General features: G+C 35.5%; 1 protein-coding gene across 2 annotated transcripts in view; it reads left to right on the forward strand.

The window, feature by feature from the left end:
• The window catches only part of WDR27 (WD repeat domain 27), a 71,748-nt gene that overhangs the window by 8,202 nt on the left and 40,280 nt on the right, over positions 1–23,266 (forward strand). For both annotated transcript variants that reach the window (XM_039348934.1, XM_039348933.1), the window contains exons 4-19: positions 176–300; positions 1,733–1,846; positions 2,383–2,434; positions 3,156–3,226; positions 3,633–3,744; positions 4,256–4,388; positions 6,805–6,908; positions 7,222–7,289; positions 8,275–8,408; positions 9,916–9,983; positions 11,727–11,805; positions 15,645–15,719; positions 16,814–16,920; positions 17,112–17,201; positions 19,128–19,249; positions 21,297–21,430. In XM_039348934.1, the coding sequence (XP_039204868.1) occupies positions 176–300; positions 1,733–1,846; positions 2,383–2,434; positions 3,156–3,226; positions 3,633–3,744; positions 4,256–4,388; positions 6,805–6,908; positions 7,222–7,289; positions 8,275–8,408; positions 9,916–9,983; positions 11,727–11,805; positions 15,645–15,719; positions 16,814–16,920; positions 17,112–17,201; positions 19,128–19,249; positions 21,297–21,430 (1,588 nt within the window). The remainder of the gene's footprint in view (positions 1–175; positions 301–1,732; positions 1,847–2,382; positions 2,435–3,155; positions 3,227–3,632; positions 3,745–4,255; positions 4,389–6,804; positions 6,909–7,221; positions 7,290–8,274; positions 8,409–9,915; positions 9,984–11,726; positions 11,806–15,644; positions 15,720–16,813; positions 16,921–17,111; positions 17,202–19,127; positions 19,250–21,296; positions 21,431–23,266) is intronic.

A 23,266-nucleotide genomic window follows, 5' to 3' on the forward strand; every position in this document is an offset into this window, starting at 1 on the left:
ACTTCTGAGAAGACACATAGGATGTTGCAAGAAGTTCTTTAGGATGTAATAACCATGTTATTATTTTTTTCAGAACATTTGTATGACATTAGGATATTTGTTTTACTTATCACTGCTGACTCTTCAGTTGATGGAATAATTTTAATAATTAAATGATTTGTTTCAATTATGGCAGGGTTAATGCCACAAGGTATTGTGATAGGGACACTTCTGGGGATGGTGCTTTATGTTCGTTTTAGTCCAGATGATCAGACTGTGGCAGTATGTGCTGGTAATCGAATCTACATCCTAAATGCAAAGGTAAAACCATATTAGAAAATGCTTTCAGTGGAATTCCCACTAGTGTGGCTGCTAATGCACACAATGCTTTTGAATAGCCTTTGGGAAAAAATCACATCCGTATCCTCCAATGGATTCCACTGCTTTAGTGTAGTGGAAAAGATTGCAGCAGAGTAATTTGCAAAGCTTCCATTCCAAATGCTTTTCACAGCCCTACCGTAGATTCCTTTTAAAATGCTGTGCACAGTTCTATTGCATATGTACTTTGTAAAATAAATGCTTATTAACATATACTATTTCATAGAATAAGCAAAAGTTGAAAGCTGTTTTTGTCATTTTGCAAAAGAAGAGTGTTTTTTTTCAAAGTAACAATGTGGTGGTATTAGGAGGTATTCCCAATAACCTTTGCAACCCCATAGAGCAATAAAAAACTGCTTGCTTTACAATGCAGTATTTTCTCATCTTATGTATAAGCAAGATCAAAGTCCCAGCTTCACAATATAAGCAAGACCCATTTTGTTTTGTAACATCCTTCCTCATTCGAATGGAAAATATGAACTATAAGTCAGATTATCTCTGATTATGTTGCTTTATTCAAGGATAAAGATAGTAAACTGATTCAGACATGTAGATAGAGCAAGAAGAATCATACAGTAACAATAACACTGAGTATGTTACAGATTATCCATGCCTTTGATTAGTTAATGCCTATGTGTAATTTGCTTTATATTTGAAACTAAAGTCTAGGGGAAATGACACCCTCTCTATCCTCATTTTGATTATTGTAAAATGTTATTTAATTAGCTTGTATACTACTTAGAAAGTAATGTAAACTATATAAGATCAGTGTCATCTTGATCTTTGTGCTCTTGATTTTGCTTGCTGGAAGCTCAGTGATCATGACCAACACTGGCCGAGCAAGCTACTCCATATAAACAGGGTAAATTCAAACTTGCTACAACTGGTGATATTACTTCTAGTCAGTGCATGAAACACCTGCAGTCCAACAACTAAGCTGTGAATTATTTTGATTTAATTTAAATATGAATGGTACAAAGCTTTTGTAAGCAGTTTTAAATTTACTCGATATATAATGAAATTAGATCTAATATTAAAATAGAGGGTAAATGTAACACAGAAGACACGGAGGCAAAGCCTAAAAGTGGCAATGGAATTTCATTTTATATTTAATGGAAGTGATAACTAAAACAGAATTGTGGTTCAGTGGCTTTGCTTAGGAGATATGCGATAAGGTTGAGGGATTTTTTTTTCTTATATGTAAGATAGCTTTGAAATTTAATTAAATTTGCTGAAATCAATCAAGGTTGTTAAATTTGTCTGTCACCATATTAGCATTATAATTTTTCACATCAATCTATTAAAATGTTATAAATAACCAAATTCTGTCAAATCCAACAAATGTCATTTACTTTTTTTCCTGTATTGATGGCAGGATGAAACAATACTTTCTGAACTGGAAGGCCATCTAGCACCAGTAACTGCTGCTGAATTTTGTACTTGGGAGAAAAATATACTTATTTCAATTTCTGAAGATAGAAGTTTTAAGGTAAGTCCATTGTTTCTCTCTTTTGTACTTTTTGATTGCAGACTTATAAAAGTAAAAACACTTAAATATTATAAAATGGAGATTTTTTAAATCAGAGAAGTAAGCATCATGAAAAGCAATTCATATTAGGAAGAGAACGACAAATTTTGTAATATTAACAAATATCATTAACTTTCGGTCATTCTGTATTGCTTGTTTTCTATATTTTTCCTACTGTGAAATCAGTTGAAAACGTATTGGATTTTAAGAGCATAGAGCAAATCTAGTTTTCTCTGGAAAAAATGTTCTTTTATGTTTAGTTGAGGAATAATGATATTTTACTCTCATGAGAATTTAAATTAGGTGAATTGTAAATGTAGTTTTTTCTGAACACCAGGAGCTATCTTTATTTTCATAGATTAGAAGTGCTAGCAGCATAGTGAATAATTTATTTGAAAATTTGATATTATTATTATTATTATTATTTACAGGGCATCACATTGGTTGTTTTCATGGTGATATAAACTGACTATTTAATCTCATGTATTTTTCAAAAGGTTTGGGATTACTCTCTTGGATTGCTAATATATCAATCAGCAGTAATAACGGGTAGGTTTTAGATGCATATGATTCATTACCAACCTATGTTCCTTTTATAAAACAATGTGTGCTAGTATTATTGCTTGGCAGAATGGGCAGTTGCTGTAGCTACCTATTCAACAGTGTTTCTATATCCGTAAGAAATTCATTGCAAGGGTATGAAGCATAAAGATTCATTGCATGGGAATGAAGTATCTCTGGGAATCAGGGGTCATATATATTTAATAAATAAAATAAAGTTTTCAACCAAAGATTTCTAAATAATTTTGAGAAGCAGCTTCTGGAAAGAGTTTGAAATGGAGAAGCTGTGAGATGGGGGAAGGCAGAAAACATAAATTATATTCTTAACTCATGCTTTTGTCTGCAGTACCTTTGTGCAATTCAAGTGAGTTGTGATTAATATGAGTTTGAATAGTGTGATATTCAAACCTCTGAAGTTGCACATTCTTAATATACAGTTATTTTCAGCAATTCATGAAAACATTGTGCAGCATCAGCAGTGTGTTCACTTGAGGAAGAATAACACGATTTGCCATTTTTAGACATAGGGCAGTCCATTTGTAAGTATTACTTTGACTTATATGCAAATTCAGATTAAAGGCAAATTTAGGAATGGAACTGGTTATTAATACGGGGGACTGCTTGTATTATAGAATAGTTTTAAATGAACTGTAGGTGGTGCTAGAGTTTCTATTATAATACATTAATAATGAGGACTTTTTTTTAACAGCGTTTCCTCTTTTAAGTCTCTTTATTGACGAAGCAAATAAACAGATTATCACTGGATGTGCAGATGGACAGGTAACAAATGTATACACAGTGTGACTATTTGTATTTTACTTTTATAATATTAGATAGAAAAATCATATTTCATTTTTGATGAAAGGATACCTTTTATACATTTCTCTTTTATATTTCACTTATTTTATACTGCAATTATAAAAAGTAAGTTGTAATGCCAGGAAAAGTGAATTTAATTTGTACGTTATACGCCATTCAAAATAGAAGAAGTTGGTTGCCAAAACATTGGTGAAATTTAAGAAACTGAGAGTTTTAATTGCAATCATTTTACTGAAAAGATATGGAATATTATCTCAATTCAGTGGCCACATGCTTACCACTGAACTGAGATAATAAAATTAAAAACATTTTTACAGTGATTAATGTGAAAAAATAAGTTACAGTGATTGTGTTCTTTTTCTTTCAGCTGTGGATCTTCAGCTTGATTAGTGGACATCAATATCGCTGTGTAATTCATATTAATATAAAGAAAGAGAGGAAAAGGTTTTACAACAAAATAACAAAGTTTGAGCATTTGGGTAATGTTGGGTAAAGACATTTTACAATTTACTGGTTGGCGAATAATTAATGGAATATGTGCTGTTCTAATTTACATTTTTTGATTGGAAGATATTAATTCTATTGTTCAAACATGAAGTGCCTTCATAAAGGATGCAAAGAAATTAGGGACAACTCAGAAATTAAGAAAAACTTGAAATATCCCTGCTGTATGTTATTTAAATTTGTTATGCCAATATTACCAGAGCGTGAAGTCAGTGAAGACAAGCACGATAGGTGACAGACAATGATGTGCTTTGCTGAGTTTGTACCATATTTTTTGCTCCAAAACTGAACCTAAACCATACGTTGCTCCAAAACTACAAATAAGAAATGTAGTGTATTTCACTGTAAAATAATCGAAAATCTCACCACAGAAATTGACCAATGAATCCACATTTAATAAAAACTTATTAAGCTACACATTCTTGTAGTTTTCATTGAATATCTTAGTAATTATTTCTGGTATAATCACATCTCTGCATTTTCCAGATCAGAAGCAGAATATTTCTCAGACATGTACTGTGAGCAATATAGAAGAAGAAGATGTGGTTGAAACTACCTTTCCAATCCTTAGAATTGAACACTGTGATAACCCAGCAAATTTTGGTGCTGAAGAATCTAGGTGAGTGGGTTCTTTAGCTGAAGTGCAGGCAATAGAGCCGAGGTGGTGCAGCAGTTAGAGTGCAGTACTGCAGGCCACTTTAGCTGACTGTGTTCAGCAGGTCAGCAGTTCAAATCTCACCGGCTCAAGGTTGACTCAGCCTTCCATTCTTCCGGGGTAGGTAAAATGAGGACCCAGATTGTTGGGGGCAATGTAAATATATATATATATATAATATATATATATAGGTCTTTGGTTGTTCGGGTTTTCTCCCGCGTAAAATTGGAAGTGTCTTGGCAACGTTTCGACGAAGTCACATTCGTCATCTTCAGGCTGGTGTTTTTAGCTTCTTGACACTTCCAATTTTACGCGGGAGAAAACCCGAACAACCAAAGACCTATATACAAATACCCGCGAAAACCTCAGAAAACAAATATATATATATATATATATATACACACATACACATTGCTTACTGGTGTACACCGCTTAGAGAGTGCTTGCACTTAAAGCGGTATATAAGTCTCATAAATAAATAAATAAATAAATATAACAGAGTTGGAAGGGACCTTAGAGGTCTTCTAGTCCAACCCTCCGCTGAAGCAGGAAACCCTATACCAGCGGTTCTCAACCTTCCTAATGCTGCGACCCCGCAACAGGTTGTAAGACGAGGACTACCCGTATTTCCCTTCCCGGGAGCGCCACGCATGCATGGTGCTGCCCCCTGCGGTGGCCGAGGCGTAGCTTGCAGGCGGCAGTGACGGCACAGGCCGACCACCGGCTGGGCCACCAGCTGGCCCAGCCCAAAGCAGGTAAGGCACCCGCCGGGCCCCACGCGCACCAGCAACCCTCCCTGCGCCCACCGCTGCCCCGCTAGCCTTACCGTGGCCACCGCCCATTCGGGGCAGTGGCAGGCAGGCCCAGGCGCTCCTGGGCGGCCATGGCAAGCGGCAGCGACGGCACAGGCCTACCACTGGCTGGGCCACCAGCTGGCCCAGCCCAAGGCAGGTAAGGCACCCGCCAGGCCCCACGCGTGCTACCAACCCTCTCTGCACCTGCTGCTGCCTCGCTAGCCTTATCTTGTCCACTGCCCATTCGGGGCGGCGGCAGGCAGGCCCAAGCGCTCCTGGATGGCCACGGCAAGCGATGGCGCAGGCCGACCACTGGCTGGGCCACCAGCTGGCCCAGCCCAAGGCAGGTAAGGCACCTGCCGGGCCCCACATGCGCCAGCAACCCTCCCTGCGCTCACCGGCCTCCCACCTCCCACCTCTGGCCCTCTTTACTTACGTTTAGTAGTTGCTCAGCACGGAGGGAAGCTTTCCGGAAAGTTCGCCTTGCAGCACCATTTGCAGACTGGGGCTTTTGGCGGGCTCAGCAGGGCAGAGACAGCCTGGACAATTCCTATTGGCTTTTGAAAGCCAATAGAATTAGACTCTATTCAAGAGAGTCTATTCTATTGGCTTTCGAAAGCCAATAGATTCTATTGGCTTTTGAACGCCAATAGAATAGAGTCTATTCTATTGGTTTTCAAAAGCCAATAGAATAAGAGGGAGTAGCACAGCTAAAGAAACGGGGAAAAAAATGGCAGACAGCCTTGTTTGGTGACCCCTGTGAAATGGTCGTTCGACCCCAAATGGGGTCGCGACCCACAGGTTGAGAATCGCTGCCCTATACCATTTCAGACAAATGATTGTCCAATCTCTTCTTAAAAATTTCCAATCTCTTAAAAAAATTGGAGCACTCACAACTTCTGGAGGCAAGTCGTTCCACTGATTAATTGTTCACACTATCAGGAAGTGTCCTGCCTTTCAGCCCTTCTTCTTTGTGGCAGCCCCTCAAATATTGGAACATTGCTATCATGTCACCTCTATTCCTTCTTTTCATTAAACTAGACATACCCAATTCCTGCAACCGTTTTTTATTTTATATTTTATAATACACTGTTTCTTTATTACATTATAATATGTAAAAAATAATCAGATAGATGTATATAATATTCTGTAGTAGATTTAAATGTTACCATAATACTTAAAGGTTATTGTATAGTGGGGATATTGTGATAATTAAATAATATAGAATACCAAAGCTTTTAATAAAAATATGCAAATTATAAATCAGACAAATCAGAACAGAGAAAAGTCTCATCTTGCATCTTGCAGGGAAGTGATATTGTTTGAATTGTGTCTCATTTAGTGCTCCTTTTCTGACACCGCTGTGATCATTAATTCTAAGTAATTCTCTTGCAATGTTGAACAATTATTAAAAAACAGATTTTGATGTTGTTTGGAAGAAGGCTGCAGATCCTAAGTGTTAGAAATTCTATCTGTGCATAATTTCCAGTTCATAAAGCCATGACATGTAAAAGTATATTCTTGTATATGAAATGAAGATACTTGAGGTTTTTTTTTTTTAAAAATTAAACTTTGTTTTTGTGTAGATTTCCTGAAGTGAGTACCCAGTATTTGTGGATTGGAAGCTCTACTGGTTTATTCATAATTAACAACGCAAACTTTGAGTTGGAAGCTGCTTTACATTACAAAGGTGATGTATTTAAGATAATCTGTACTCTTTTTCCTCTCTTTTAATAAATAAATATTACACTAATTTCATATATGGAAGACTTTGATTTCTGTTTGCAGTGAACAATATGCAGATAAACAATTCATTAACATTTATTTGTTTCTTAATTTGTGATTATTGCACTGGAAATATATTAATTTCAGAAATGTTTGAATTAAAATATTTTGTGTATTTATTATTTCAAAATGCATATGAGAAATGGACTCAGGATCTCATCATTGTTTTAATGAATTTTTAAATTTTTTGTTTTATTTATATTTGGTTGCATGTGAAGATTTCACTGGTCTTAGTATTCAGATTGCTGGATCCTGTGCTTTAAGGAGGAAGGCAGTCAATGGTAAGGTGAGAAATTGATTTTAAATTTTTTCAATATAAGACAATCTCTTCTCATGTAAAAACGGCAAATTAATTTTGTTTTTATATAGGGTGTGATATAAATTGCTTCAAATTTAAATGGTTTACAAGTACACATAATAAAAATAAAAAATAGGAAAAAATACAACTTTCTACAATAAATAAATCATCCAACAATACAGTCTTCGACACACCTAAAGTTCTACAGCATCAGTTTGAGCCCAAGACTCTCAGCAATTCCATTTACCTTGTTCAAGACTGGAGACTGGGAGGCTAAAAGTAGAAATTGGTCGCAAACTTTCCAACCTCTCTTCTCTTGTGATAACAAATCCTTGCCTCCCATCATAATATCTCTAGCCGTCAATGCTGTAATTCTCCTCTCCCAAATAGGGTCCCTCTGGCTGCACCAGCAGCCTTCCCCACTCAAACTGCCTTTGAGACACTCCACTGATAGAGACATCATCCATAAAGGAGAATGTTTGCAGCTCAGAGTTGAGATGAAGGGTCCTTGGTGCCCTCTGAGCTTAGTTGTTTTCTTGCAGACATTTCATTACCCCAACTAAGTAACATCATCAGTGCTAGAAGAGAGTGGGGTTAGAAATATCATCCTCCGACCAAAGCAGTAACATACACCTTTAAAATAATTCCACACCTCCAGCCTATAATTAATGTATCCATTCTCCCAATAAGTTCATCAACACCAAGCTCTCCCACAGACCCCTTTTATGCACCTTTCACCAAGACTGAGACTTAGCCCTCCTTCTCCCTATTCTCTCAGCAGAAGAAAAGTCCATTCCTTTTTGGTCTGCGTCTCTCATTCTTGGACCAAAGTTCTACCATTTTAACGTCCAACCAATGTTCCCAGATGGATCTTCAATGAGTAGAATTCCATTCCTTGATACAAACCTCTTTACCAGGGAGGGATTTATTTGCTTTAAAGGGAGAGAAATGCTTTATGGCTGTCTTTCTGCAGGTTTTCTGTTTGCTGACTTCTATGTTGGAGAACAAAATTGTTTTACTGGAAGTTAACGTTGCTGCTCTGTTGAGATGCCAGCAGAATAGTCTCCTTTTAAGTGGAAAGGAGGAAGGCTTTTCTGCTGTTGCAAGGTAAAGCGTCATTTTACTTAACCCCATTTAAAGTTCAGTTCCTTTTATTTATTGATGTTATTTCTGCCATCTTTATTCTTTTTATAGTTTCTTTGTTTGAAAATATTTTTTGACAGTTTGTAAACATACCAGAGTCACTGGAAGTCGGGAGACATATAATTTAATAAATAGTAGTAATAATCATATAAGAGATCAGAATATTATTAGAATTAGAATTATTAGAATTAGAATAGAGATAAAAGAATGAAGATGAATTTAGCAACTATCAAATGCATCTAATAATAACAGCAGAAATGGTTAAAAATTGAGTGAAAAGGATTAAACACTGGACATTTCCTGGAAAAGTAATTGATTTATTTTCTTTATCATTATTGACATTACATATTTTTTTTAGCTATGAATAAAATATTTGAAATGAGACTTTAAGCTTATCTCATCCACATTTATGAAAATATATTGCTAACAGACATAAGCAATTTTGTATCTAGGTAACAAATTTAATTTAAAATATTGTAATAGATAAACATCTTTTTCACAACTGTAGGATTGAGAAATATGTCTTTTTATGAATAATATATAGGTAGTCTTCATTTAGTGATTGCCTTGTTTAGCGAGTTTTCGCAGCATTCACAGTGATGAAAACATACCTTTGCAACCAATCCTTGCATTTACAACTTTCAGAGGTCTGTAAAGCAAAGCTGAAGTAAGATCACTTAGACTACTGTGCTTAACAACTGACTTGCCAGTCCAAGTTATGATCTCAAAACAAGAACTACGTGTAACGGTATTCTTAGTGTTTGGTAGAAAACAACAATAAGTGCTAATTACAGTATTTTAAACCACTGGATATAATTAATGCAGGTTATCTTCAATTTAGGTTATCTAATTATAAAATTGTATTATTTACATTACAATATCCATATAGGGCAGTGGTTCTCAACCTTTCTAATGCCGTGACCCCATAATACAGTTCCCCATGTTGTGGTGACCCCCAAGTAGGTGTGGCCACTAATAAGAAGGAGTAGGACAGCTAGGGAAAAGGGAAAAAAATGGTGGACAGTGTGGTTTGGCGACCCCCGTGAAATGGTCATTCGACCCCAAATGGGGTCCCAACCCACAGGTTGAGAACCACTGATATAGGGTGAATAACTGGTAGACATAGACCTGAAGCCAAAAAAAAGAGTGGCCTGCTTAAGATCACCATGTCAATTTATGGCGGAATAATTTTGTGATTTCTTTGCTTATTCCTTCAGCTATTAGCGTGTACCAGTTTAGCAGATGTGATTGCAAAAATGTATCAAATGGGAAAATCCTTTATTCTGACTACATTTTGAGTTGTTCATAAATAAGTAATATAGGTGATTGCAGTACCAGGGATCTATTATTATCTGTAGTGAATTAAATATTTATCCTGAGAGCAATCTCTCTAGTGTTGCTCTTCTGTCTATTGTTATGAGCATCTTGTAGGGTTAAATATGTAATTATATCTTTGGATTTGTGGTTTTAGATATCCTCTTCTTGTGACCTCTCCCTTGTACCCAAAGAAGGAAAAAGCCAAACTTGTAAATAAAACAGGTAAATTTGTTAAATTCTGCAGTGATTAAATACTTTGACTAATACATTGAAACTAACATCCCAAAGAAAAGATTGAATAAAGGAAGAAACTAAGGGCTGAATGTCAGCTATATTTACCTCTCCCCTCCTCATTTTATTCATTATTTCATATTCTGAAATATTTACTCATTATCCGTCCGAAGTCACCAAATGCAATGGTCTTTACCAGATTGGTCTATAAATATTGACCCCTGCTGGCAAACAAGGGTCAATATTTGATGAGTCAAAGTTTTCACATAACAACCTTTTCTTGCAAGCAGAGTTATTTACCACAAATGCGACCAAAACCTCAATTTACCCCAAGCTTGTTCGTGATATTCTATCCAAACTAATTAGAAGCATTCCTAGAAGCCAACTTGCTCTTGTCCCTATCTCATCACCTCAGTACACTATTAGTATCAGTGCTATAGATTGTCTAGTGGGTACACTTAATTGTGGGTATCAAAGAAGTATCTTATCAAAAGACCTAATTCCTTATGTATGCATCAACTTCTGAAACATAGCAGAAAAACTCTTCAGGCACAGACTTTCTCCTGCAGTTTTTAAAATGTGGAATTTCTAACCCAGAGAAATAAATAGAAAGATATTTCAGAGGAAGTCAGTGTTACTCTATATTTTGTTATCCTTTGCAGATATGGAATCACAGATACTCAGATAGGTCCCTGTTTCCCATAAGAAATTTCCCATTCTTTTAATGAGAATATATGTACAAATAGATTTGAATGTATTTTTTCCATTAAAATCATTGGATAACACAGAAGAAGTCCATGCCTAGAATGATACAGCTGAAATGATACAGTTTTTAAGCTATCAAGTCTGGCCATCTCAATGTAAGGATCCAGGTAAAAGTACCTCTGGTAAAATGAAAGGAAATTCAGCTCATCATCAGCCATTGATGAAGTGCTCTTACACTAGAAAATAAGTTCTTTTTTTGTTCAATATTTTATTTTTTATAATCACAAATCCTTAATATTTTATCAGCAACATATTGTCTGGGTTCCAATGTTTAATTTACTAATACATGTTAAACTCCTTTCTCTCTACCTCATTCTTCTAGCCATTGATAAAATATATCCCATGTTCTAAAGTATCCTGAATCTTCTTTCTCTTTCATTTTCAGTGTCAGTCTGTCCATTTCTGCACAATCTAAAATTTTCTATATTATCTCTTTCTCCGCTGGTAATTCTTCATCTTTCCAATGTTGAACAAATACAATTCTCGCTGCAGTTAATACATGTAACATTAAATATACACATTCCTTCTCATAATTTCCTACAATTATACCTAACAAAAAATAATTCTGGCTTAAAAATCTGTTTCTTTTTTTTAGACATTTTCTCTAACCATATATGCATTCTTGACCAATAAGTTCTATTGTGTCATCTGATGTCTTTTGATGTTTCATATTATCTCTAAAAGGTTTTTTTAAAAATAATTTAAGATTAGCTTAAAATGATGATTTAAAAACAGAATTATTTAGTCTAACAAATGTACTGGGAAGAAAGTTACATATCTTTTTGTGTCCATGTAACACTGGAATGGATGATATTAACAGATCAGGTGTTGTTTGTATTAGTGGAAGTCCCCTTACCTGATATATGTGGCTCATGATATCCAAAGTATATTTTTAGTTTCTCTCTGTATATGTATTTCTTGATGCTTAGCTATGAAATTGATATTAACTATAGATGTTTCTTAATTTAGGTACAAAAACCCAAATAAAAGACAAGCCATTGGTTTTTCATAACAAAATTAAATCATCAGGTTATACAGCAGCACCACAGTGAGTGCAAATTACACTGGTAAATTTAGTCTGTTGCTTTTAATAACAGTTTATTGTTTTAATGTTTTAGGTGGTATTTTTATTGAATATCTGTAAGCAACCTAGAGTCACCCTGGCAAGATGGGAGGCATAGCAGTTTAATAAATAAATAAAAACAATTGTCTCTTTTAGTTACATAAAGATTTGGTGTATATTTAATGTAAAATGGGCTGAAGGATAAGAAATAAAGAGTTTAAAATACTAGTTTAATTTAATTTATCCATGCAGATGAGTTCAAATTTGGTAATACTATGATTACCTAAAATGATAATTTATAGGACCCCTCATTAATAAAATTATAAATTCCTTCGAAGCTGAGTCCAACTAACTAATCTGAAACAATGTTTAATTATTTTTATAAAATTAAAATTTGAATTCTGAGGTAAAACCATCCAAATTTTAATTTCTGTTCTGCAAATAGAACAATGTTTGCATATTAATCTATTTTTCTATTTTGCATATATATCATGTTTTTTTTATTTTAGTGGTGGAATAGAGCCAGAAATGAAATGTTTCCTCAATCATTTTATATCTTAATTAGATTTAAGATATCAAGGGGCATTACTTGTATACTTAGAAGCTTATTCTTAAATCAAAAAGGATAATAGTGTTGAAGATTGCAATTGTGTTTCTGTCACTGCTAATCCTTCCTCCTTTGTTAAATAGTAGTTGTGTCACTCAAACATATTGAAAATTCATCCCTATAGGGCACAAGGTATAGTTATTTTAGAGTCTCTTACTAAGTTTCCTGTCCTCTGTGTTTTTCAGGTCCCATCAATTAAGTAACTTCATTTAGTGCAGCGGTCTTCAAGCTTGGCCCTTTTATGACTTGTGGACTTCAACTCCCAGGATTCCTCAGACAGTGTGCCTGACTGAGGAATTCTGGGAGCTGGTCCACAAGTCATAAAAAGGCCAAGTTTGAAGAATCTTGATATAATAATAATAATAATAATAATAATAATAATAATAATAATAATAATAATAATAATAATAATCAAGAGAGTGAAGAAGATCTTAAAGTCCAAACTCAATGGAGGAAATACCATAAAGGCAATCAACACCTGGGCAATCCCAGTCATTAGGTACACAGCTGGAATAGTGGACTGGACTCAAGCAGAACTAAAAGCAATGGATAGGCAGACCAGAAAAATAATGACAATGAATCATGCCCTTCATCCACGCAGTGACATTGATAGACTTTATCTACCAAGGCAAATAGGTGGGCGTGGAATGCTACAAGTACATCAGATGGTTGAAGAAGAAAAAATGGCTTTGGAAGAATATCTGAAGAACAATGATGAAGATGCACTGAAATTAGTATATCAGGAAGGCTTACTAACTACTGGAGAGACCAAACTGGCCTACAAGAAAGACCAAATGAAGAACAGAATAGAGGCATGGGAAGACAAAGCACTACATGGCCAATACATGAAAAAAATAGCTGGGAAAGCAGATAATAATAAAACCTGGCAATGGCTAAGAGCAGGAAAATTGAAGAAAGAGACCGAGGGACTAATTCTGGCTGCACAAGACCAAGCCTTAAGGACAAATGCATACAAAGTCAAAATTGAGAAGACAGCAACAGACAGTAAGTGCCGCCTATGCAAAGAAGCTGAAGAAACAGTGGACCACTTGGTAAGCTGTTGCAAGAAGATTGCACAGACTGATTACAAGCAGCGGCATGACAAAGTAGCAACAATGGTGCATTGGAAGATCTGCAAAAAATATCATTTGCCTGTAAGCAAAAACTGGTGGGATCATAAAATAGAGAAAGTCATAGAAAATGATAAAATTAAACTGCTCTGGGACTTCAGAATTCAAACAGACAAGCACCTGCAACATAACACCCCAGACTTAACAATTGTCGATAAGAAAGACAAAAAAGTCTGGATAGTGGACGTGGCAGTGCCTGGAGATAGCAGAATAGAAGAGAAAGAACTGGAGAAGATAACAAAATACAAAGACCTACAAATAGAAATAGAAAGACTGTGGCAAAAGCAAGCAAGGGTAGTACCAATAGTCATAGGCTCCTTGGGTGCAATCCCAAAACAACTGGAGCACCACTTGAACACCATTGGCATTGACAAATTCGCTATTAGTCAATTGCAAAAGGCGGCCTTATTAGGAACTGCTTCCATCCTGCGACGATACCTGTAATACCATCAAACATCCACATCTGCCTATCCCAGGTCCTGGGTAAGGACTCGATAGGTAGACAAAATGCCAAATCCAGTCTGAACATCTGGCTGACTGTGCGATGATCCATAATATAATAAAGTTGGAAGGGACCTTGGAGATCATCAAGTCCAACCCCCTGCTCAGGCAGGTAACCCTATACTATTTCGGACAAATGGCTGTCCAGTTTCTTCTTAAAAACTTCCAGTGTTGGAGCATTCACTGCTTCTAGAGGCAGGTTGTTCCACTGGTTAATTGTTCTAACTATCAGGAAGTTGCTCCTTAGTTCTAGGTTGCTTCTCTCCTTGATTAGTTTCCATCCTTGCTTCTTGTCCTGCCTTCAGGCGCTTTGGAAAATAGCTTGACTCCCTCTTCTCTGTGGCAGCCCCTGAGATATTGGAACACTGCTATCATGTCCCCCCTAGTCCTTCTCTTCATTAAGTTCCATTTAGTGGAATCCAGAAATGGCTTTCTTTGTTATTGCAACTGCCCTTTGGAATAACACCCCCTTGGCCATCCTTAAGTGTTCTCTAAAAATTTGGGATTTTCTTCAGGCCTTGGGTTGTGATAGAAGAACAGACTCCAGGAATTGCTAGCTATGTGGACAAATGTTTTTGTTCCCTGATAGTGGCTATTTTGCAGCTGTTTATATTCGTACTGTGCTGTTGTTTTTGATTCTGCCCAGAGTCATTTGGAATGTGGGCAGCCTAGAAATTGTATGTATGTATTCACAATACTGTTAAAATATTTATACTTACGTTCAAATTTCTAAAACTCTTGCACAACATACAACAGGACTGTAATTGTTGATATAGATAGTAGTATTGATCAATGTTTTTTAAAAAAATCTCCTTGCTTCATGCATGTAATTATGTCCAAGCACCACATTGTAGTAAATTTATCCGTACACAGTGCTTTTTTTTCTAAAAAAAAAAAAAAAAAGGTGCCGGAACTCACACATGTCATACAACCTGCTTTGCCTACCCTACAAGGTTCCATCCAAAAAAGGCGCCGGAACTCCGTTCTGGGCGTTCTATGAGAAAAAAAGCCCTGTCCGTACAGTTGATGAGTGAGTTTTATAAAAATGAAATTGCCTTAGAAGAAAGCATTGACCATTGATTAGAGCAGTGGTTCTCAACCTGTGGGTCGGGACCCATTTGGGGTCGAACGACCATTTCACGGGGGTCGCCAAACAACGCAGTCCACCATTTTTCCCCCCTTTTCCTTAGCTGTGCTATTTCCTTTTATTCTATTGGCTTTTGAAAGCCAATAGAATAGACTCTCTTGAATACAGTCTAATTCTATTGGCTTTCAAAAGCCAATAGGAATTGTCCAGGCTGTCTCTGCCCTGCTGAGCCCACCAAAAGTCCCATTCTGCAAACGGTGCTGCACCAGTTGAGTAGTCCTCAACTTACGACTGGTTGAGTAGTCCTTGACTTATGACCGGTTGGGAGTCGCAGCATTAAAAAGGTTGAGAACCACTGGATTAGAGGATGGAGCAGGTATTAATTCTTCCTTGTTTCATATGGGCTTGAGGAAAATATTTTTTTCTGATGCTGGGATTTACTGGTAATAGAGTGCTAAATATCATCATATATATTGGAGTCTTTTTTTTCCTGTTGTAGCATGGTCATGTTTTCCCCAAATTCAAAAGTAAAGCACAACAGGTTGACATCGGAATGCAAGAGACGTTGGAGACAGTAAGTAGTACAATTGTTCAATGAATACGAAAACTTGTTTAATACCAAAAGCACATTAGCATTATCTTGCAGTTATAATATAACATAACCAAGCACAATTTATAATTTGTATATAATAATAATAATAATAATAATCAGACAAGCACCTGCAACATAACACCCCAGACTTAACAATTGGCGATAAGAAAGACAAAAAAGTCTGGATAGTGGACGTGGCAGTGCCTGGAAACAGCAGAATAGATGAGAAAGAACTGGAGAAGATAACAAAATACAAAGACCTACAAATAGAAATAGAAAGACTGTGGCAAAAGCAAGCAAGTGTAGTACCAATAGTAATAGGCTCCTTGGGTGCAATCCCAAAACAACTGGAGCACCACTTGAACACCATTGGCATTGACAAATTTGCTATTAGTCAATTGCAAAAGGCGGCCTTACTAGGAACTGCTTCCATTCTGCGACGATATCTATAATACCATCAAACATCTACATCTGCCTATCCCAGGTCCTGTGTAAGGACTCGATAGGTAGACAAAATGCCAAATCCAGTCTGAACATCTGGCTGACTGCGATGATCGATAATAATAGTAATAATAATTGGAAGGGACCTTGGAGGTCATCTAGTCCAACCGCCTGCTCAGGCAGGAAACACTATACCATTTCAGACTCTTCTTAAAAACTTCCAGTGTTGGAGCATTCACCGCTTCTGGAGGCAGATTGTTCCACTGGTTAATTGTTCTAACTATCAGGAAGTTTCTCCTTAGTTCTAGGTTGCTTCTCTCCTTGATTAGTTTCCACCTGTTGCTTCTTGTCCTGCCTTCAGGCGCTTTAGAGAATAGCTTGACTTCTTCTTTGTGGCAACCCCTGAGATGTTGGAACACTACTATCATGTCCCCACTCGTCCTTCTCTTCATTAAACTAGACATACCCAATTCCAGCAACCGTTCCTTATATGTTTTAGCCTCCAAATCTCTAATTATCTTTGTTGCTCAATTTGCACAATTTAAAATTAGTAGTATTGAAAGAAATGCTAAATCTCCTTTATTCTTTCTTCACTAATTGTTCTTTTCCCTTTTATTTTTATTTTATTATTGAAGAAGAAATAAGGAAGACTATCCACTTGGAAAATCTCCTCCAACCAAAAGTGTGAGGCAAATTACTGTAACTGATAAACCAACTGCCATATGCTGTATTCAGCATTCAGGTATGAGGGGGAAAATGACAACTTTCTATGGTTTACTAATATTAATAGTTATTTGATGGAGTACTTGGAAACCTTAAAGCTAACAGTTCTGTGTTTACACAATGGCCAACTCTGGCCTGGGAATCTGTCTGTCTATATTTTTTGGCATTTTTTATTTATACTAGATTAATTTGCTATTCTCATTTTTCTAGGAAATGGAGAGTTATTAGCTTGTGGTTTAGCTGACAGAACTTTGCTGGCATTCAAATCAAACCTTATAGGAGAACCAACTGTTTATTCAGGTAAATTAATTTTTAGTTTTTTATGTTCTTAGCTATCCTTATTTCTTTGTCCCCTGATCTGATATGATAAAAACAAAATCAAAATTCCAAATAATAGAACAGAAACAGCCAGAAAAAATTCAACAAGTTTTCTTGCATTTATGAAAATAATAAAATAGAAAAATCAGTTAACAACTGGAATAGATCTGTTTAGGAGTTGGCCAAGTGAGAAGATCTATAGTAGCTCATCTTAATGTATATAAGAGCCAGAATGTGACTTGCTGCTAAAAAGGTAATTTTTTCTTAATGGAAACATATTATACAGATCACAAGGATTAATAATTCCACTTTATTCTATATTAATTAAAGGCTCCCTCATTTTAAGGATACATATTTCACTTTAGTTCTGACAGTAGAATTGTATACATGGCTAACAGCTCCAGAAGGAAATGTTTTTCCCTAGGGGAAGAAAGTTTTCCCTTTATTCCAAAAATTATTAGAGTTTTTAAAAAGTGAGGCTTGTACCATTTATTCTTAGCTGACAGAGATTTCTTATGGTTAAAATGGAGACTTTTTCTATAAAAATTGGAATCAGTAAAATATCATTGCTAGGCACTAGGGGACAGCCTAGGATCTTTAAGTATATTAATGTTAGTAATTTCAACTAGTTCAACAAGTTGCAAATATTAGATGTGTCACCAGGATTTTATTTATATTTTTTCTTATGATATCTCCAATTCACAGGCTGCAAAAATGGGCAGCCTATGTGCCACATAAGGACCATAATTCCCTTTTTTTTTGCTGCTCTTCATGTTCCCTGAAATTGTGTCGCTTAATAGAAAAAAACAACCTGTAAATAGAAGTACAGGGTAGTCCTCAACTTATAGGATAAGGACCGGAAAATATTTTTTTAAGCAGCGCAGTCATTAATTAAGGTATTGTATGGACCATACCCAATGTTATAGTCTTTTTGCCATGGTTATTAAGCAAATTACCCACAATTATTAAACAACTATGACTTGTGACTATCTCTTGGCTTTACCATTGAATTTGCTTATTGGACAATGCCTGCAAAGATCACATATGACAATTATATGACTGCAGGATGCTGGAACTGGTGTAAGTTGCCAAGAGCTGGATCATAGCAATGTGACTGTGGGGAGCACTGTGATGATCGTAAGCGAGAGGGCTAGTTGCAAATAACTTTTTTCAGTGCCATTGTAACATGAATGGTTGCTAAATGAATGGTTATTAAGTAAGGATTACTTGTACAGTTTTCCACTGACTTTTGTTGGTGAACAAAACAGACATCTGTAAATTCTAGGCTTCATACCCAGAAAAGAAAAAAACAACCTATCTAAACCTTCTCCCATTGCATATCTTTGCAAAATAACATCATTTTTACTTTATCCACTGCATGTCCTGACTGCCCCGCTCCCCCGTCTCCTCAATGCATCATAAAATATGTGTGTTCTACCCTGGACACTGAAAATTAACTTCCCTAAGTTAAACCCCCAGGGCTGTATACTGTATATTTATTTTTCTTTATAAAAGTTTGCTTCTCAAGTCCTCATGTATGAAATGTGGTCTGTGAAAAAAAGAAAAGCATCATATTAGGTACTGATTTTTATTTGATCATCCTAGTTGCCATTTGATATTTGTCCTCATTTCCCCACAGATACCGTTATTAAGAAGTCTCTATATGAATTTATAAGTATGCACAAGGGAACATCAATATTTCTATAAAAATACCTTGGATTGTATCCAGGAGTGTAATGGTAAATACTCTTTTGGTGCCTCAGAACGTTCTGCAGTTTCAGAGAGAGGAGAGGAAAAAAAATAGTGCAACATCCTGTTTTTCCAACTGTACCATAGTATAGCTGATTAATATATTTTGCTTTGTGATTTTCTAAGAATTTCATTTTGAAATGTATTTATTTTTATTAGGACACGATGGTGCTATTACCTCAGTTGGTTGGAGCCATGACAACAATTGGCTTGTTTCTTCTTCTGAAGACAGAACATTAAAGATCTGGTCAGTCAGCAGTGCAGAGCCCTCTTTATGTCTGGTAAGCTTTTTAAGTGAAATAGATTTGGGATACTCTGTATTCCATTTGACCACCAAAAACATACTAATTGCATATATTTGAAATATGTTGCATATTAATAACTTAATAACAAAGGTTTTTTTTAAAAAAAATCAGTGGTATTTCACATTTTAGTTATCATGCTCATAATACCAATTTGTCTTTCTTGCAATTCTTGGCCAACTTAGGGCGGCTCTAATATTTCCTGATTTTTAGAGTAGATATAAATCTTGCATCTCTCACTGGGACCACCAGAAATATGATTCCTGATAATCTTTCTAAGGTTCAAGAGTGATTTTCTTTTTCAAATTTATCTTGGTCAAGGTCAAGGCATTGTAACAATGGAAGTGTTTCTCCAAAGGGATGCTCAGCAGAAGACTGGATGGTTATCTATTGCTATTGAGAAGTATAGATATTTATCAGTGTTTCTCATCCTGTTTGCATAGTTCCAGAAGCATAGACTGTATTTGCTGACTGTATTTTCATGAATGCCACTATAGCAACCTTTTTGCCAATCCATAGTGCTACCAAATATGAAATTGCTCCAAGATTGGTATCTTCTGCAGAGCCCTTTTTCATAGATGGCTTATCATCACCACGTCTCAACTAAGCAAAGCCTGACAATAGGGAAATGTTTCTTCCTCACTATCATTTCCGACTTCTTGGCCTAGCAACCACACTACAAGTAGTCCTTGACTTATGACCACAATTGTGATTAGAATCTCAGTTGTTGAGCAAAGTGATCATTAAGCAAGACATTCTTATGACTGCAGTAATGGCACTATTGGTTGCATTCATTAAGCAATCTCCCTGGTCATTAAGTGAACAGAGCAAAAGAGATGCCTGCTGGATGATTTTACCTCCATATGAAGCTGAAATCTTCTGGGCAGGCAGCTGAGAACTAAAACTTTCAGCTATGCACAGTGCTGAAATCCTCCTGGCAGGCAGTCCTTAAATACTCCTGCAACCTTGGAAAGGATTTCAGCTGCTCTCTATGCACGGAATAGAAATCCTGTGGCAGTTGCAAGAACAGAAGTGAAATCTTCAGGATTTCAGCTCCATTCCTACAGCCTGCCAAACAGTTTCCCCTCCATGCAAGTCTGCAGACTTGTCCAGCTAATTGGAACAGGGTGGGACAGGGCTTTCTTTCATGCTGTACCCATCAGATAATTGTATTTGGGATTTTGGAGTTCTTTCGGAATATAAGTCTGAGGTCTAATCAGAAAATGCCTGAATCCTATAAATAAATGCCTTCCCCTCAAACAAATCTTGACACTATTTTGGGTTATGATGAGTCTTTATCATCATAAATATATGTTCATGTTCTTAGAAGTTCAGATTTTGAGTTGGAGGAAGTCATAGTTAAATTTTGGAAGGAGGAACTCGCCAGTCAATGCTGAAAATATTTTTTTGTCATTTTTATTCATGTGGTCATTCTGTATTTGTACTATTAAAAGAAAATCAGAATAACAATCATCTAATGTGGACATGGAAACAATGCACATTTCCTAAGTCTTATACTAAAAAATTAACATGACATTCTTTCCTCTGTTTGGTTTGTTTACTCAACATTTTCAGTGGAACTTTTTATTTACTAATTTCTGTTTCTCTGTCTCCTTAAATTACTAATTCCAAGGCAAAAGCAAGCAAAAAACAAACAAAAAGGGAAAAAGATATTTTTTAGTGGGAGTAAAAATACGTGACCAAATTCTTCTATCCCTCATCATGAGTTCAACTGATTGTGGTGGAATATAAATGCAGTAAATTATAAATAAACCAGAACACAAGCCAATAAATATAATTGTTGGTGTATTGGCTAAGTCTATTGGAGCTGGAATGTCATAATATTGATAAATGTTGCTTTAAACTGCATTGAAGAACAATGTAAGATAAATTAAGATTGGTAATTTAAAAAAATATTTCAGTTTGAAAAATAAACTAGATGACAATAGTCTATAAATAAACTACCTGTGCTTTCTAAATGAGAATTACAGGATAAACAATATTTATTTTGTACTTTTAATTTCAGGGAAACAATATATTTCACAAATCTATCCGATCAGCCCAGTTTTATTATATAGATACATTCATATTATTGTCCTGTGGAGCAGAATTTTATTTATTAAGATACTATCTTGACACCAGCAAAGATGAGATAAAACGGTATGTATTTAAAGTAGCATTAGTAGAAAATGTAATACTGTGCTAATAAGATTTTGTTGACATGTGCAAGTCCATTCAGTAGTTCTTTAAATAGTATAGAAACACCACTGTTAGTGCAAAAAAATAGTAAAATGTGAGATTTCTTATGTACTAGCTTTCAGAAACAGAAATATTGGTGTATATTTCTAGATTTGTTATAGCTGTTAAGGTTGTATTTATTAAGTATTCATTATATATACTGCAAAATATGTAGATATTACCTTGTATAACAAATGAAAATTTTGCCATAAATAAAAATAATTATTAAAATGAAATGTGTTCCAAGAGGGAAGATTGAGTCTGATCTGAATTAGGTTTTTTTTTTTTTGGCATTATATCAGATTTAATTTTAAAACTTTTGTGGAATTATTATTGCTTTTTTCTTTTTCTTTTCCAATATATTATTTGTAGAGTTATGAGTTATGTAATATTACCACACTGCAGAAGGATGCATAACATTGCTACAGTTTGATAGAGTAATCAGTTAAAGGTATTATTTTTTAAGTAAATACTCATTCTTAACAATAAAAAAACACTTTTAAGGCTGAGCGCCCCATCACTGGAGATCTTTAAGAAGAGACTGGACAACCACCTGTCTGAGATGGTGTAGGTTCTCCAGCTTGAGCAGGGGCTGGACTAGAAGACCTCCAAGGTCCCTTCCAGCTCTATTCTATTCTAAATATTAGAAAAAAAAATAAAGCTAGCTTGTCTTCTGGATAAAAATAGGCTATTTCAAAATAGCTTTAGAAATCAGTGCAATATATATATATATATATATATATATATATATATATATATATATATATATACTTACATAAGCATTACTAAAGGGTATTAATCAATTAATAAATTAAAAGAAGTCAAGTAAAGGTATTTCTTTATTGTTTTAACTGAAAAAGAGAAGAATCAGTAATGAAAGAAAATGGGAATGATTGATTTCCCATTTGACAGATGAAATTATAGTGTAAGGAAAACTAAGAAAGGAGATATTATATGACATTATTAATCATTTATGTAACGTCAATTTACCTCATTTCTTCCACGTATGTATCACTGTGTTATTTCTGTCATTTCTTTTATCTGGTGAGTCAGATTTGGTAAACAGCTGAATTGGAAAATAAAATTGTGGAACATCGTCAGAAACATGAGTAATAATGTCTTAATTCTCTTATATTAAAGTTCAACTTTATGGGGTGAAGGGTTCTTGGCGCTCTCTGAGCTTGCTTGTTTTCTTGCAGACATTACCCAAACTAGGTAACAGGATGCTTTATGGGGTGGTTTGAATTGTGATGGCTCATTCACATCATCATAGTTTCTGTATTCTTCAGATACTAGACATACATACTTATATGTGGACTGAACTTCATAGTTTTACAATTGATTCCCCCCCCCTATAAATTAGGATTTGAGCGAGCAAGTTCTATAGCATGAAAATAGAGGAACCTGAACTTGTTATGTCTTGCTGGGTTCCTTAGAATAGAATAGAGCTGGAAGGGTCCTTGGAGGTCATCTAGTCCAGCCCCCCACTCAAGCAGGAGAACTATACTATCTCAGACAAGTGACTGTCCAGTCTCTTCTTAAAAACCTCCAGTGATGGAGCACCCACGATTTCTGAAGGCGATCTGTTAATTGTCCTTACTGTTAGGAAGTTTCTCCTTAATTCCAGGTTGTTTCTCTCTTTGGTCAGTTTCCAACCATTGTTTCTGATCCAGGCCTAGCAATCTAGACCTACAATTTGCATTACAGAATAAAATCAAAATAAATAGGAGTTTTATTGTATTGTGAATTCCTTAACAC

The sequence above is a fragment of the Crotalus tigris genome, unplaced genomic scaffold (assembly GCF_016545835.1).
Source record: "Crotalus tigris isolate CLP2741 ecotype Arizona unplaced genomic scaffold, ASM1654583v1 scf7180000018216.395306, whole genome shotgun sequence".
In the NCBI taxonomy this organism is placed as follows: domain Eukaryota; kingdom Metazoa; phylum Chordata; class Lepidosauria; order Squamata; family Viperidae; genus Crotalus; species Crotalus tigris.